Below are 17,879 nucleotides of genomic sequence, written 5' to 3'. Positions count from 1 at the left end.
TTTAAAACATAGATAATGTATATGAAATTCTTTAAGTGGTCTTGTTCCTCAGGCTTTAGTAAAAAAAAAATACTCAAATAACTTACTTAGTCATGACTTATAGTCAAAAAGGAGAATTCATGTATTCTATATAAAGTTTTCTTTAAAGGGTATAAACTTTGTAATGAATAGTCATACATCCCTAGACATATGTTTTGTTTATCATGTTTGTTAAAGTAACATTCAGCTGTATATCTTAATATTGAAAGTATCCATTATATGAGAATCACTCTGAAAATATTGATATTCTACCATTGGTTTGGCAAACCAATTAAATTCCTTTAACATTCTTATTTTTATTTTGGAAAATGCGTAAAAGAATGATATGTACAAATAAAAACATGATTTTGTTAAGGTATTATGGGAAATTTTTGTTTTGTGTTTACATCATTTTAACATAGTATGTATAAGAGTAATAAAATATTTAAAATATAATTTACTGCATGCTTAACTGATTTTTTTTAAACAAATGTCCTTAATTACTGAGATTTGGACTAATCAAGAGATTGCTTATAACACTGCTACTCAAATTTCACATGACACTGCCAAAAGCATTTGTTTTCTGAAGCTTCTAGCAGAGCATGAAGCCTCTTTGAGGGTTCATTGGGGAGGGGTGTTTTGAAGCTAACTCTGTGGAATCTGTGTGTGTGTTTCATGTGCAGCGCCTGTTCTCCCTGGAGCTTACCAGCAAAGCCATTCCCAAGGCTACGGGTACATGCACCAGACCAGTGTGTCATCCATGAGGTCTATGCAGCACTCACCAAATCTAGTAAGTGTCATTAAAGTGTTCCTACCTGGTCTTCCCATTTACTTCAAAAATACAAATGCATGTGGAATACATTTGAAATGCTTATGGAACATTGAAGATCAATGGTGACATGTTGCCATTTACACAACTCTTTCAAAGGAAAGCCAAAAATATATAGGTAAAGCTTTCAGAAAGGAAGGCATTAGTAGGCATTGTATGACATAATCAAACGTACAAGAAATCTATTAGTTAGACATCTTAATGTGATCATGATTGGTATTGGTCAATTATAATCTTCATTTAGGACTAAAAAGGTACAAATATTTAATGGTCATATTAATGAGTTAACCTTGATGATCATCAAGATGACCATGGAGCTGATATAATGCTACTAAAGTAGCTAATAGGATTTTGAATGTTCCCAACACAAAGAATTGATAAATGTCTGGATGATAGATCTGCCAGTTACCCTGATCTGCCAGTTGCCCTGATCTGATCATGATGCATTGTAGACATGCTTCAAAATTCTGCACTGTAGCCCATATATTTGTAAAATTACTATGTGTCAATTAAAGATGTATTTTTGGAGGAAAAAAGTCTTCAAATCCCCCTGTTGAAAATCTTGAAATCTTTATTTTTATTTATTTTTTGGCGGGAGGTGGAGTAGTGGGGATTGAACTTGGGTAATTGATGATCATCAATTACTGGGAATTGACCATTAAGCCACATCTCTAGCCCTATTTTGTATTTTATTAGAGACAGGGACTCATTGAGTTGCTTGACACCGCGAGATTGCTGAGGCTGACTTTGAACTAAAGATCCTCCTGCCTCAGCCTCCTGAGCTGCTGGGATTACAGCCATGCACCAATAATCTATCTTGAAATCTTGATAGATTATTTCAGGGTCAAGTTTGGAAGCAGTACTTGAGGTCATCGAGTTATGCTTGGCCTCTCATACTGAAATGGCTTTTCCCAGCCCCATCACAGTCCCGTGGCCTTTGTCAAACACTTAGGAACAGGCCACTTTTCTAACTGTAAGATAATTGGTACAAGTGTCTTGATGTCCCAGCTGGTTTCCTCAGCCCATGAATGCTGTTTTTGAGATTTTCTGGTGGTTAATATTAGCTAAATTCTTATTGTTAAAAATGAGTACAGGAATACTCAAAATTCCTCATTATAACAAGGATTTAGTTATATGTACCTCCATATTCAGAACATTTTTATACTATGTTTCTATCACTGTGATTAAAAAAAAACTGTAAAGGGAGTATATAATTTTTTTTTTTAAAGATAGAGTGAGAGAGAGGAGAGAGAGAGAGAATTTTTTTTTAATATTTATTTTTTAGTTCTCGGCGGACACAACATCTTTGTTGGTATGTGGTGCTGAGGATCGAACCCGGGCCGCACGCATGCCAGGCGAGCGCGCTACCGCTTGAGCCACATCCCCAGCCCTAATTTTTTAAAAAGTTTGTTTTACATTTTTTTTTAAAAGGAAAACAAAACTTCTTATTACCTATTTAGGAAAGATTCCTTGACTCTATTAGGAGGGATCAGTAGCAGAGGGACAGTGGGTTCAGGGCCTGTCTGCTGTTTTGGTCGGTTTGTTGTCTGGAGACTATGGAACAAGGAGAATCTACATAATCTAGTTTCTGAGACCATCTGAAACTGGGGAAGTCAGCTTTATGGTTTCAAAGCCTACCTTTGACAGGCTAGATGATGATGATGATGATGATTGTCTTTCCTCACTGTCTTTTCTAGCTATTCTGTTGTCTTTATCTCTGCTCCTTAGACTGATAAAGTGAAGATCAACACAATTAGATGTTAGACTCTGGTTTACAGATTTCCGTAATCCGACATCCTGGAAGTCCTTCCTGGTCTTGCTCTATGTGTGGGAGGGTCTGCTGGGGCTAGCATGAGTGTCTATGACAGTCCTGGTTCTCATTGTGTCATTCCTTCTTGCCTCCTCAGAGGACCTACCGAGCTATGTACGATTACAGTGCCCAGGATGAGGATGAAGTCTCCTTCCGAGATGGCGACTACATCGTCAACGTGCAGCCCATCGATGACGGCTGGATGTATGGCACAGTGCAGAGAACTGGGAGAACGGGCATGCTCCCAGCAAATTACATCGAGTTTGTGAATTAATTCCTTCTCCTTGCCCTTTGAGCTTTATTCTAATGTATCCTAAACCCAATCTTTTTAAAAGATAGAAGACACTTTTAAGCAACTTGGCAATTATTTTACAACAATGTATCCTTACTTTGACAATTAGACACACAGGTACCAGGAAGGAGGAGTGAATTTTGGCTGAGGAGAGCAGCATATTCAGTAATTCCTGTAAACAAAAAAAATCATTACTGTCTGGAGACCTGGTGCTGCTAATTGTGTTTGTAGTTTCCTTTGACTGGCAATTGAACCCTTCTGGAAATGTATTTTTGTAGACTTTAATAGAGATGTTGATTGTCCCTTCCATGTAATGAGTGTGTGAAACTTCTTAGCTGTCACTTTGGAAATCACCAGAAGCCAATTCTCAACTCAGTAACACAGCCAATAATTTAAAAACCATTTAGCTTTTGAGTCATTAGGCAATTTCCAGTTCAACTGAAAATTGCCTACTATAATAAATGTAAGCAGTGGCAGAATGATAGCCTGCTTAAAATTTTATTGACTGGTAGCCTTAGGGACCCAACAGGAAATTTCCTGGATCCCAAGGCTGACTGGGATCTGTTTATTTCTCCTTTGCACCAAGGCATATCCTACTCCCCATTTACATTCTGTGGACTCAAGTACCGCCCCGTTCCACAGAACATCAGGACCAAATAACTTCACAGCTACTCTGTAAAGGGCAAAGATTCATGTCATCTGTATTATTTCCCTAGTAGTGTTTACCCTGTTGCATGTCACGTAGGTTCAAGTTTCTGTATCATAGACAGCTGCACTGCCCATTCCTGTTAAAAGCAAACAGTGTGGCTGATATCCAAAGCCCTCCCCTGTAGCTGCCAGCGCATCAGAAAAACATATTTTGAGAAGTTGCTTGAGATTTTCCTGCTGTATTGCACTGTAGTTTTGAAGGATTTACACCTTAGGAAATTAGATGTATACTCTAATAAATAAGTGATTTAGGTATTTATTGAACGGCTTTCATTAACTTAATGCTGCTATTGATTTAAAAGTGAAGAAAACTTAATAGAATCCAGTGGGAAAAAAATGGCATATAGAGTGTACTAGGAAAACCCCAGCAAACAAAAGTTACCAACTCCATATAGAGATGGTCTGGTTTTCTTATTTTGGAAAATGGTCTTCAAATTCTGGAATGGGACTCTAGCCATTAAGACTGGTTAATCAAAAAGACTTTCTTTCCACTCTGTGATTTTTAATTTTCTAAATCACATTCATAGGAATGTCATCAGAGATTTTTCAGTACAAGCCAAACAGTTTGTCTACTGAAAAAAGGCATGGTTGGCATGTTTTGGGTGACTTTTCAGGCATTTGCTAGATTCACAGCCACAAGTGTAACCTTGCTGGTGGGTCTTGGAATTTCTCCTGGAGCTTGGGGTCAAGGTCACCAAGAGTTTGGTGTCTGTTGACAATTCTGTGTTTTTCTGATTGTGCCCTTTATTGTGACTTGCAACAGGGTAGCATTTGTGTAGAATCTGACTCTATAGTTGTGAGAAACTGAAAAAAAAATGAAATTACAAAAATAAAGTGTATGGGCATTGGGGACATATTATTTGATATATTCGAGGAAATTAAGAAAACAACCTATAAAACAACTTTTCTTGAATGTTTACTAGTCTAGAGGCCAAAGCTGGTTCATTAGCACCTTGGAAGAGTTAGCACATATTTTGGAAAATCTATAGTTTCCCTTTTTTTACATTAAAGGAGCAAAATAAGCTTTATTGCACTAAAGCTGTTTCTACATGACATTGATATGCAATTTAAAAGAGAAAAATTCAGGCAAAGATCTTGAGGTATTTAGAAGAAGTTTACAGATTACCAGAAAGCCAGTTCAACTGATTTTCTGTCATTCAAATGGCCAGTCATAATTAAACTGATTAAACTCTGTATCTGTTTTTTCTGTCTTGTATAGAAATGCACAAAGACAACTGAACTTACAATAATTTTGCAAAAATCTGTGCATTAAAACCAAGGGCAATAAGCCTGCTTAATTTGATTAGATTAAGTATGCCTTTAAGTTTTGCCCAGGTGGACCTCTTTTTTAAAAATTTTTTTCCTCCTTTTTGGTGATCATTAAAAAAAAAAAAAAGAGTAGCCACTGATTAAATTTCGGACTTAATATGGCAGAACAGGTACAATTTTTAGTAAATAGCACATATATTAGGAAGCTCAAAGAAACTAACTTAAAATAATACTTGTCATCAGGAAAGTTACCATAAAGTAATAGTTTGATGTTTTATGTTTTTCTTATCCATTGACTTTAAAATCAGATTCATTGAATGTAGAAGTCAGTACATGTGGAATAAGTGTTCTAAAATTTTAAGCTGCATATAATGTTTGCATAGCAAGATGTTTCTGCTTCAAGACTCTAGGAATTAAGATCTGATCAGAATTCAGCTAAAGGGCAGTTATTTTCAATAAAGACTGAGGCAGAACAAGATATTGCACGCTTTTGAGATTAAAATTTGATAATGGTATTGTTACTAACGCTTGTGAGGATATTAAGCATCTCAGCAGAATATAAGCAACATAATACCAAAATGCTACGTTTACAGCCTCATTTTTTAAAAAAGCTACATTCTCGAACAACTTTTCTACTTTCCATATGCCTCCTGCCTGTCTTTAATTTGACAACAGATATCTCATAAGTAACACAGCTAAGGGAAAATTCTAAAATGCATCTTTTAAAAATCAAGTTAAAGAAGGCTGTGTGAGTGCTAAGCACAGACAGCATGCACCCGTTCCTAAGTTTAGTGTGCCCTCAAGCCTGAAAAAAGCACAAGGAAAGTTTGATACACTTTTAAAAAGTTTCTGAAAACAAAGCTGTTTATGGATCATATTTGTCTTGAGAAAAGGATAGAAACAGAATATATTGCTTTTGTTGATAAGTATTGTAGTACATGTGGTTTTATTTACTAATTCTTGTTCTCTAGAAAGCTGTCTAACCTATGGCAAAGTGAGTTCTTCATGTCTCCTTGTTATTGTTTGCACATCTGCAGCATAGCCCAGTTTGAAATATTTATCTGGTTGTCAGCCCTCCAAAGAGGCCTGCATCTTACCATGCCTCCCAACCTCCAGACCACACAGGAACTTGGAAGCACAGTTTCTTTAAGCACCTTGTATGAATATGGTTGAGATTAGACCAGCCCCTCTCTTGCTCCTACCTACATAGCTTGAAGATGATGAAGATGTGGTTCTGCTAGTTTTACTACATTCTTTCTTTCCTGGTCCTCTCAGTGTTGAGCCTTACAACACTCAGGGAATTAGGAAGAAGATTTTTTTTTTTTTCCAAAAGAGAGAGTGGAAATTCAATAATGATATGATGTTATTAATATAACATCAAGTTCATCTATCTCCAATGGAATGTTTTTAATGAAAAAATAAAGAAAATAGGTGTGATCTTCAATAGCACATCCACATAGAAAGTGGATGTGGTTTATACCAAAATCATAATTCAGATACATAAAAAAGGTGCCTTTTTAATTGCCCTTGTTTATCCATTATGATCTTAGAAAGAAAACCAAGCAAGCAAGCTTCTACCTATTCTATAGTAATATTTTATTATATGATTGGTATTTTTGTGGTGGGGAAGTAGGATGCTCCTAACAGATATTAAAGGTGGTAGCTGATTGTATTTTGCCTTTAAAGGTTTAGAACTTTATAAAATGCTGACTTCTGCTATCTATTTCTGAAATGTTCTTTGTGGATTTATATATAGTTAAGATGTAATAAATGCTAATTTGGGGATTTAAAATATCTATTGTAAGAGAGAATGATTATATTATGAGACCGAATTCACTACATAAGATGAACTCCATAAGTTAATTATACCTTTGCATCTGATAATCTGAAAGTGACTAGACAGGGGTTGTTTTGGGTCATATAACATGATGATGATAAAACTTTAGCTAAGTAAGAAGCTAGGTAAACTAACTTAAGAATGCTGAAATGAGAATCTCTTTCTGAAGTACTCCATGCCCTTTAAGACCCTTTTGAGCAACTATTGATGATCAAAAAAGTCAAGACATTGTATGATTCTTTTATTTTTTTTTATGGTCATCATTCCATGAAGCTTAGACTCCTGGAATCCACAAACCTGGAAGGATCCCTGGCACATATTCTCCCTGGTTGTCCATATTACTTCAGTATATTCATGGGAATTTCATAGGCTCTTTTGTGTTTGATATGTGGTATCCAGTTTGCATAGTATATACTGTAATCCAGTTGTTGTTAAGAATGATTTACTTTAATGAGAAAAGAGAAAACTGCTCCCCAGGCCCATTCCTGAGTGTCCATACCATGAATGGCTGAGCATTTTGGAAGCAGCACCAAGTATGTAATGGGCATGCTATGTGTGGAACTGTCGGTCTGTGATATAAATGCACATTTAATCATTGTGTAGCTTGACTCCTGATTGCTTCAAAATATGTAGTGTTATGGTGGATTAATTTGTGAGATTGTACTAACTTTGAGAGTGTAACAGTTGTGAAGGAAACAATGGTTTTCAAATGAAGGGGCTTACAGAATGATATGATGTTATTAATATAGTTTGGCTTTTGTTATACAAATTGTTAACACCAGCTATTAAAATATATTTTAGTAGAAAGGCTTTAATCATGTTTTTTTCCTCTACACTGTGAATCTTTAAGCCTTGGTGGACTAGAGAAACATCGTGCTGCCCAAAGGACTAACCTATGCAAACGAGTTCACATTTCAATGGATGTCACAGTAAATGTGTAATAAGACATACTTTCTCCTGCATTGAAATAACACATTAAGCCTAGCCTCCAATATGTATAGTGTAGTCACTCACAAACCGACCATACTCATTTAGTATTAGTATCTGTTTCAAAGTAAATCTCTTGTTTCAAAGTAAATCTATCGAAACTACTTGAACGATGTTAGAATAAAAATGACAAACGGGTATATGTTGGCCATGGGTCCCTGCAAGTGGTCTCTGATGGTAGAACTGTGTTCTCACATGCACTCTCTTTAGGGTCTAAATATTCTGTGTCCTCTTTCTGTATTTGTAAAACATTATAATGCATTAATTTCCTATTACCCATTTGGTTTGCTTAAATAAATGCAGGATATAACAAAATGGTTCTACTTCTTGACTGTCACCGTGGTTTCTCGGAGCACAAGTCACTAGACACAGGGTCATTACAGAACTCGACTATAGCCTGAGTATTAGGTTTGACAACTCACATTAGACTGCATCAAAGCTGAATGCTGGTTTGGACTAGTCATTTCAAATACACCCCCCTCCCCGCCCCAGAATGAACTTAGTTTTAGGTGATAATAATATGGTGCTTTTTCAAGCTTAGAATCTTACTGATTTCATATCAAAGTACTACAATCATGCATCATTATAGTTAACTTCTTTCAGGATTGAATTCCTCACATGTCCTCACTAATACAAGTCTAATTTTCTTGTATTTGTAAGATGAAAGAAACAGCTTGGAGCAAAAAAAAAAAAAAAAAAAAAGCACAAATTGAATACATGAAGTGGGAAGATACTCTGATCTCTCTGCTAAAAATGGCTCATTTGTTGTAGAAAATAATTGCTTCCCTCCTCCAATTTTTCCCATAGTTGAAAAAGTGAGTTCCTATTTTTTTTCCCTCATATAAATTTCAGTAGATTAGGTCTTAGCCTTATCATATTATTTTGTAAAAGTTACTCTTTGGTGCAAAATCCTTACTAATTGTAAACTAATAAGCTTTATGGATAACACCTGCTCTTAGAATAAACACTTCAACCAATTCTTGAATTTCCTGTTTTTTATATGTCAAAAGTATGAATTGTATATTTCATGTATTATTAATCAGACTCATGATTTGAAATTACAAAGCAGCACAGTTACTATTTATTTGAAGAATTTCCTATCTTTTTCTGCCTCCAAGACGTTTTTCTTTCATGATTATAAATTTGCTCTTTGAAACCCTGGTGGCGGAGGAAATAATTAACTTAAGAAGATTTTTTGCTTTTCTGACCTCAAAAAAGTTAGGTTTAGAATGTACGGTGTTTATGACTTTATTGCGCTAACTTAAAAATTTGTAAAGTTCGTGTTTTGGGTAATTGAGATGGTGAATGATCACCAGAAACCTACCAAAACAGTGTTCTACAAAAATCCTCAGACACAACGAATTGAAAAGTAGATAAAAGGAAAGTTTTGATCCTTTGTTTATGTAATCTGCTTCTCCTACTCAGAGAGTTTGAGTAAGGGTTTTGTGATGGCAGAAAACTGGACATGGTCCAAGGGTGAACTTCAATTTTTTTTTTCCTGTAGTTCCAAGAAAAGTTCTCAGGCCTTTGTCTATTATATTTGTATTTGGAAGCAGTAAAATTTGGATGAAAAAATAGAACGAGGAAATGGATTTAAAGGGTAAAAAGTCAATATTAGAACAAAGGACCTAGTTGCTGATTTTTGTGTTTATATCATGGCATTTTGATCTTTGTGGCTTCCCCCCCCCTCCCCTTGGAGTAGTGAACATAAAAGAAAATAGTAGACTGAAATAGAGAAATGAGCAGAATCTGAACTCCTTAAACTTCCTTTTGGGACAACAGGGAACTTTAGTTACCAGATTGATCTGCCAATGAACTCGTTTGTGATTCTTACTTCAGGATTGCCACTCTTCTTGCCTGTTTCTGGGGGGAGGTTGCTGTCCAAGGCCGTGTGACCCAAATTAATGTTCCTTAGGTAGGAATAGCCAGGTTCTATCCCACACCATATCACTTCTCTGGTCACAGTTGACTAGATCAATGTGGCTCAGGGGCAAGGGTGCCTGAGCCTGTCCAGATCTCTCGCAAGAGACTTGAGTTCAATATTCAGCACAGGTTGGTTAAGTGGTTATATTATTAAGAACTGAGAGACATAGAGAAAAACAGAAGGAAACACCATCTGCGATCGAGCGGAAATTTTGAGTGAGAAAAAGCCGGGAGATGGGGAAAGATATTTAGAGAAGACACAGGAAAATATCAAGTAGGTGATTGTCAGTGGCAGGGGCTGTGGAATGATGGGAGGAAATGGAGTGGGTCCTTCTTAGAGCCACCAATTCCTGCTGCTCAGGAAGTGCCCACGTGGCATCCTATGTCCACAGGGCCCCCTTGTGAGGCCAATCGCTACGTACATTTCTTTCCTTTTTTGTACATAAACCTTCTCTTCTTTTAGGTGTCTTTGAGGGCTTCTCTGCCTTGTCATTTCAGAAACTTGGCCAACAAAGGCCCTATATATCCATTGTCACAAGCTATAGGTTTTATGTTTTAGTATTTGACAGATGAAATAACTTGACATGGAAGATAACTTGACAAGGAAGAAATTTCCCAAATGTTGAAAAGATGTGCACTAGGTCCTCCCAAGGAAATCAAGATAGCAAATGTGACCGAAAGACCAGTTGCATTATCTCAGTTAAAATGTCACATGGGTTGACATCAAATTTTTTACTGTTGTCTGAAGTTTTATTTTTTTTGTGTGTGTGTGTTATCTTACTTAAAATTTATTTTTCTCTTTCCACATTTTTTTATCGGTGCACAGCATAATAGTCGCACATACTGATGGGATTTGTTGTTATTTATACATACATGCACACAATGTAACAATATAATTTGGCCAATCTTACTCCTGAGCATTTCCCCACTCCCTCCCTACCTCCCATTTTATGGTCACTTTTCTCTACTAACCTCCCTTTGATTTTCTTGTTGTTGTTGTTCTTATTAGTTATAAATAATGGTAGAATCTATTTTGACATTCTACATATATGAAGCATAACCTCATTCTTCTGTTTGTATATGATGTAGATTACTTTGGTTGTATAATCATATATGCACATAGGATAGTAATGTCCCATTCATTCTACTATCTTTCCTATTCCCATTCCCCTTCCCTTTATCCCCTTTTGTCTAATTCAGAGTACTTTTTCCCTATCCCTCCTGCTCCCCAGAAAGTGATTTCAGTTAGTAGTTTGAAGGTGATTTCCTTGGCCCTGTGTTTGGTATCAATAATTAAAATCGAATGGATTTAACATTCACCTGTAGGTACATGCAAAGAAACAATTTGAGGACTTAGAGAATCTCTTCATTGATTTCTAGATGCTTGTAAAGAAGAAGGAAATGGCTGGGGCCACCTAAGAGAGTGTTGGAGCTTTGGTGTTACCAGATGAAAGCTGAACTTTTTGCAGTGATATCTCTTGATTAAGGTGGAAGAAGCAGTAGCTGCAATTTATTCACTCACCATATATTCCATGTTTACTCCATTCAGGGAACAGAACAAAGGAACTTTCCTCACCAAGCATTCTTACTGCTGGGGAAGACTGATATTAAACAACTAATTATGTGTTTTGTCAATTGATTGCTTAATTATGGTTTAAGAGAGGGAATGAAAGGGAGCATCCTGAGTTCTTGGAGCTGGGAAGGGGTGAAGTGTAGACTGGGGCACGGGGGAGGGGAGGCAGCTCCTGGAAGACCTCTGAGCTATTGTAGCTTGAACTGAGCTCTAAGAGCAAACAGCTCAAGTCCATTTTGGCTTTGGACACATGGGAAAATTTAGTCACCAGCAGTGAATGGGGTGGAAATGCCCCACCTTCTCTCAAGTCTTAAACAGCAACAGCAAGTTTTTGTATTTTTCACAAAATTAAATTATCAGTGGACAATAGTCAGGATTTGCATGTGCATAAATTTTGGTGGACACTTACCCTTTTATTATTCTAATTACGACTTTTCCCACTGGAAAAACACTCGGCAGGCTGCAGAATTAATTATACAAAGTTTCAAAGAGATGGAATACTTCCTTATTTGGATAATTGGTTATTCCATCAGTTTCCCTGTATCTTTACTTTCTCCCTGAATATTTTCAGAAGGTACTTACTGGAGCTTATCGTAGCACTGTCTGCAGCGTAGCCTTTGATTAAAATGCTATTATGTCCTGGTTTAGACATCACGGATTCAGGGATTGTCATTCCCATCTAATATGTGATCTTAGTTGGTTATGCCACATTAACTGAGCAATGCAGGGAAAAATTATTTTCAATGCAAGAAAACCGTTGGTATTAATTTAGAATACAACCTTGCTCTGAGGTAGCTCATAGCTTTGTTTGGAGAACTCTAGCAAGAATTTTGAATATCCACCTTCTTTATAAGTCTGACAGTACATTTGCACCCTTTTCTTTGGGCCATTTAAACACTGATAATATTTGGGCCTGATTCCCCTACTCAGTGCCTAATAAGATACTTGTTGTGGAATGCTTTTTGGGGGGTGTGTATACATGTACATATACCATATTCCCACTGGTTATGTCAATCTTGGTGGGATTGAGGGAACTGAAAACCTTTAGTAGAGACTCATTATGTGTGACTCACCCATGAAACTTCCTTTTAGAAAAAAGAGTCCATGTGCCATGGTGGTAGTGGCCCACTGTGGCTCCTTCCTGCCTGCAACTGTACTCCATCTTCTGTGACATAGAAGTGGGGTAGAGATGGCCCCTATGGTGATTTATTTTCAAAACAGGCAAACAAAAGCATTTATGGTATAAGAACAATTAATTGTATCATTTAAAAATTTTATGTTTGAGGCCAGGCATGGTAGTGCATACCTGTAATCTCAGTGGCTCAGGAGGTTGAGGCAGGAGGATTGTGAGTTCAAAGCCTCAGTAATTTTGTGAGGCCCTAAGCAACTCAGAAAGAACCTGTATCAAAATTAAAAATATAAAAAAGGGCTGGGGGTGTGGCTCAGTGGTTAAGCGCCCCTGGATTGAATCCCTGGTAACCAACAACAACAACAAAATGTTTTATGTTTGAAAGACACTAAAACATTTCCAGAACTTTGAATGGGGCTGATATAAGTTACTTGATCATGACGGAGACCTTCAAATGGTAGTTTCATAACTTACAACCCTTGAGAATTTAACAGATTCAGTGTAACTATATTCACAGAGAACAAAGATCTAGATGATTATGGATTGGGGTCAACGAGGGTGACTGGCAGTCAGTCCGAAGTCCTAGAGCCAAAGGTGACTATCAGGTAATGATTGTCTGTAGTCAGCAGCATGGTTGGAAGGGAAGGACACAAGCGCTTGAGGTTCAGGCAGACCTGCAGCTCTTGGTGTCTCACTTGGATGAAAAAACTCAATGTTTTAGTTTTAAGAGGAATTGGATCTTTCAGAATCATTTTGGGATCAAGAAATAGGATCTCCACAGGTTAGCCTTATTCATCGTTTTATGGTTTTGCAATTTAGGGATGTCCACAAATCAAGCTGTACTCAGTTTTGCAAGTTTAGTTGATTTAGGAAGCACCTGGAAAATGCTGAAAATTGACTGCCAGGGTGCACAGGGGTGTACAAGTTGGAATACCCTTCTAGAAGGCAGATCATATGATGACTCCAATATTATGTGGATTTTTTTTTTAAGTCTGAGAAAGTTACAGGAATTGCAGGGAGCTTAGTAGATGCTCTGTGTTCTGTTGAACATGTGGGTGGCCACATCCTATTGAGGTGGACAAGTTTGAGTTGGCAATAGATCTGACCTTCTGTGCTCAACCTTAGAGCCATAGATGCACATTTCAGGAGAGCAGGCACCTTTAGGTCCAATCCCACCTTCAGGAAGACAGTGTATAATAGTGTTTATTTTATAGAAGATGGGGGCCTGACGGAATGGGCGACTTTGTCACATTCAAATGTCACTTAGTTCAAATGGTGGATAAAAGCTCAGCTCCTCTGTTCTCTGTGGTCTCCTCCTTTGCATTCCCTGCCTTTCTTGTTGCACTTAAGTCTACCTCAAATAGAGAGGAGGAGAACAAGCACCTGTCTAAAGTTGCCTTTTAAGGTCCTTTAATGTCCCAGAGGCTCAGCAGTAGCACAGCTGCAGTCCCAGGTGGGAGAGATCTCAGGAGGCAGCCTGACTTGGATCACCTCAATCCCAGCAGGACACTTTGGAGCTGGGGTATTGATGGTGTAGATGCTCAGATCACAGGTTAGAGGTCAACATCTCATGTCCTTGAAGACTCGGAAACTGCAAGTTAAAATAAAAGAACAGGGTCAGTTCTGATCAGTTCTGATCTTCAGGATCCTGATCAGAACTCAGAATTTGTTTTCATTTTTCACATCCAGGACTTTCTTCTCCCAAGAAAAGTTCAGTAGGGCAGAGTCTGACAAAGCTACTACCTGTCTAAGCTCAAACCCCTTGTGGTTCGGGCAGCTAGATGGCCTCTGTGCTTCCCACTAGTACATTCAAATGTTATTCCAACAAGTATTTATTATTTATTTATTTGGTACCAGGGATTGAACCCAGGGGCTCTTAATTGCTGAGCCATATCCCCAGCCCTTTTTAAAATTTTTATTTAGAGACAGGGTCTCACTGAGTTACTTAGTGTACCTCTTTGTTTTAATTTTCTTGAGCACCCCTTTTAATTGTAGAAACTGCTATATATCTGGTGCATGTTAATGGCTTTATTTTTTCCATATACAACTGCTATGTGTTAAAACCTAACAGACAGGAAACAGAAAGAATTTTGTGGGAGGAGAAGGAGCAGATGTAGTGAGGACATTGCCCCACAGCATATAAGATTGAGCAAAGGTGAGGGAGAGGAAGAAGGAGGCATGGGGGCAGGAAAGATGGTGGAATGAGACAGATATCATTACCCTAGGTGCATGTGTGACTGCACATATGGTGTGACGCTACATGGGGTACAACCAGAGAAATGTGAAGTTGTGCTGCCATTGTGTACAATGAATCAAAATGCATTCTGCTGTCATATATTCCTAATTAAAATAAATAAATTAGGGCTGGGGATGTGGCTCAAGCGGTAGCGTGCTCCCTGGCATGCATGTGGCCCGGGTTCGATCCTCAGCACCACATACAAACAAAGATGTTGTAACCGCTGAAAACTAAAAAATAAATATTAAAAATTCTCTCTCTCTCTTTAAAAAAAAGAAAAAAATTAAAATAAATTAATTAATTTAAGAAAGAGGTTGCTAAGTGAGAGAAAGCTTAAGTATAAAGGAAAGTACCCATGGGAACTGGACAGTAAGAGGACGGATAAACAGAGTGGGAAGCTTCAATGATGGAAATTCATGTCTGTACAGTTCCAGGCTGGGAAGCCTGCGATCCAGGTGTCTGCAGGACTGGTTATTTATTAGGCTTGCTTCTCTCCTTGGTTTGCAGATGGCCACTTTTGCATGTGTCTTCATGTGCTTTTTCCCTCTGTACCTGTCTATGTCCTATTTTCCTCTATGTTTAAAGACACTAATCACATTGGACAAGGGCCCACCCCTGTGAACTCATGTTACCTTAATCACCTCTTTAAAGATCCTATCTCCAAAAAGAGTCACACTTTGAAATACTGAAGTTTGTGGCTTTAAGACATGAATTTAGGGTGGATTGCACGCTTCAGGTCAGCACAGGAATAAAAAAAAAATCAGTTCTCGTGGGCAGCCAGACGTAATCAGTCTAGCTTAGAAGACACTGAATTTGGAGATCATTAAAAATAAAGGGACTGTCTAAGTGTTCAGGGAAGACATTTGAAAGATGAAGAAGCTGAGATCCAGAAAGGTGAGGTTATTAACCCAAGGTCACACAGCAAGTTGTTCACAGAGCTTAGGTCAGAAGCTGGGGCATTTCATTCAACTCTCATGGTTTTCCTGTTGCACGTCCTGCTCAGGAAGCTCGCCTCTAAAGCTGGCTGTGCCCTTTTGCCTCTCCTCTGACTCCAATTCTTGGCAGTGACCTTGAGCTGAGCAATCCACTGCTACATGGCCCAAATCACTGTTGCTAAATCACACACTAGGGAAGGCTGGCTTTCCACCTCAGCCTCTTTCAGACTGTCTCTCTTCTCCACGTGGAGTTGGAGTCAGTGTAACTAGATCCATTTCACTTCCCTGGAGGAAGCCACCACCAGCTGCTTGTGCAGGAGTTGGGCTTATTTATTTTATTATTATTATTTTTTATTTGTTTTAATTTTATTTGTTTCAATGACCTTGACATATCATACATTTGAATCAGATGGGATATAATTTCTCATTTTTCTGAGTGTACAGGTTGCAGAATCACATTGGTCCTGCAGTCACGTATATACCCACAGCAATAATAAAGTCTATTTTATTCTGCTGTCCTTCCTTTCCCCTCTTCCCCTCCCATCCCCTCCCATCACTTCTCTCTACCCAACCTAAGGTGACACACTTCTTTCTTTTTTCTTTTTCCTCACATCGTCATACATGTATTCTGTATACGATGAGGGTTTATTATTAATACAAGGTGCAGAAACTGTATCCTCCTTGCCCTTCCCTCCCAGCTGTCCCCATCTCCACGGCCTCCCCAGGACCTCCCTTTCCACTCCCATGATACCTGGTTTGGGTCACATGATACTGCTTATATTTTATTCATTACATACTGTTATCTCTTTGTGGTAAGTTCTTCCAGACATTTGCCTCCAGGAGATAAGTGACGAAGATTACACATTCGTTGGTCCTCTTTTGTCACTATTAGATCCTCTATGACATGAGGAGTTTGCTCCATCATTCTCCCCACCACTGCCAGCTGTTACCCCCACCAGAGGCCTAGAAACAATGGACTGGAGCCTTTAAATCCATGGGCCAAATTAAACCTTTTCTGTTCATAAGTGATTTACCTTGGGTTTTCTGTTATAGTGATAGAAATGTGACTAACACCCCCCTATGCTAATACGCAAAACTATACGGAGCTAGAACTCTGTGCAGGTTGAGCGTACCTTACCTGAAATCCTCAGGACCAGAAGTGTTTTGAGTTCTGATTTTTTTTTTCAGATTTTGGAATATTTGCATCTACATCATTGTTATAGTTTAGATGTGAGTTATCCCCCCAAAAGCTCATGTGTGAGACAGTGCAAGAAGGTTTACAGGAGAAACGATTGGGTTATGAGAGGCTTACTCCAATTAGTGAATTAATCCTCTGATGGGTATTAATTGAGTGGTAACTGAAGTGGTAGGGGGTGGCTGGAGGAGGTGGGTCCCTGGGGACGTGGACTTTGGGGTATATATTTTGTATCTGATGAGTCGAGTCTCTCCCTGCTTCCTGATCATCATGTGAGCTGCTTCCCTCTGCCACACTCTTCTTTCACGATGTCCAGCCTCACCTGGAGCCCCAAGGAAGGGAGCCTGCTGTCTATGGACTGAGACCTCTGAAACCATGAGTCCTCCAAAAAACTTTACCTCCTCTCTGATTGTTCTGGTCATGTCTTTTTAGTCACCACAGTGAAAAAGCTGACTAAGACAATAATAGAATATCTGGGGGATGGGACCCCAGTCTAAACATGAGATTCATTTATGTTTTATATACACTTTATACACACAGCCTAAAGATAATTTGATGCAGTATTTTCAGTGTCTGTGCCTTTTCCCTGAAACCTGTCACATGAGTTTTGTGTGGAATTTTCCACCTCTGGTGTGATGTCAATTCTCAAAAAGTTTTGGATTTTTGGATTTTTGAGTTAAGGATGCTCAACCAGTAGAACTTAATAAGGAAACACAATCATGGGATAAAGAAACAGAACATCCATTTGTGTCCGCCCTGGAGATAAACTTATCTTCTTCATGGTCGGAGCTTCAATAAGCATTTTTAATCAGACAGTTTCCAGTGTGCAGATTGGCGGGCTGACGGGGAGCTCATGGAGGATGGCATTTGATAGTGGAGGGATGCAGAAGAACAGGGCGAACAAGTCTGCAGAGTTACAGCCATAAGAATGGGAATACCGCTACCTATTAGCTTCTTGGAGGGTGTAACCAGTTGTTGGCCGCTGTCAAATGGAGGGAGGTTTCCCTTTTGTGCAGGCTCTTGTGTATTCTGCTTGTAAAGAACTTAACACCATGCTAAGCTCTTTTGAGATGTGTCATAAATGTGACCCAAGCCACCAGTGGCCCTCTGTGAGAAGTGCCCTTGTCAATTGTTATAA

The 17,879-nt window shown here is 38.4% G+C and overlaps 1 protein-coding gene across 4 annotated transcripts in view; it reads left to right on the top strand.

The window, feature by feature from the left end:
- Positions 1-2,931, top strand: part of Nebl (nebulette) — a 327,715-nt gene extending 324,784 nt beyond the window's left edge. For all 4 annotated transcript variants that reach the window (XM_026402385.2, XM_077802715.1, XM_026402384.2 and 1 more), the window contains 2 exons: positions 702-808; positions 2,755-2,931. In XM_026402385.2, coding sequence (XP_026258170.1) covers positions 702-808; positions 2,755-2,931 — 284 coding nt within the window. The remainder of the gene's footprint in view (positions 1-701; positions 809-2,754) is intronic.
- Positions 2,932-17,879: the final 14,948 nt, after the last annotated feature.

The sequence above is a fragment of the Urocitellus parryii genome, chromosome 9, assembly GCF_045843805.1.
Source record: "Urocitellus parryii isolate mUroPar1 chromosome 9, mUroPar1.hap1, whole genome shotgun sequence".
In the NCBI taxonomy this organism is placed as follows: domain Eukaryota; kingdom Metazoa; phylum Chordata; class Mammalia; order Rodentia; family Sciuridae; genus Urocitellus; species Urocitellus parryii.
This window is presented reverse-complemented; position numbering and strand designations above follow the sequence as displayed.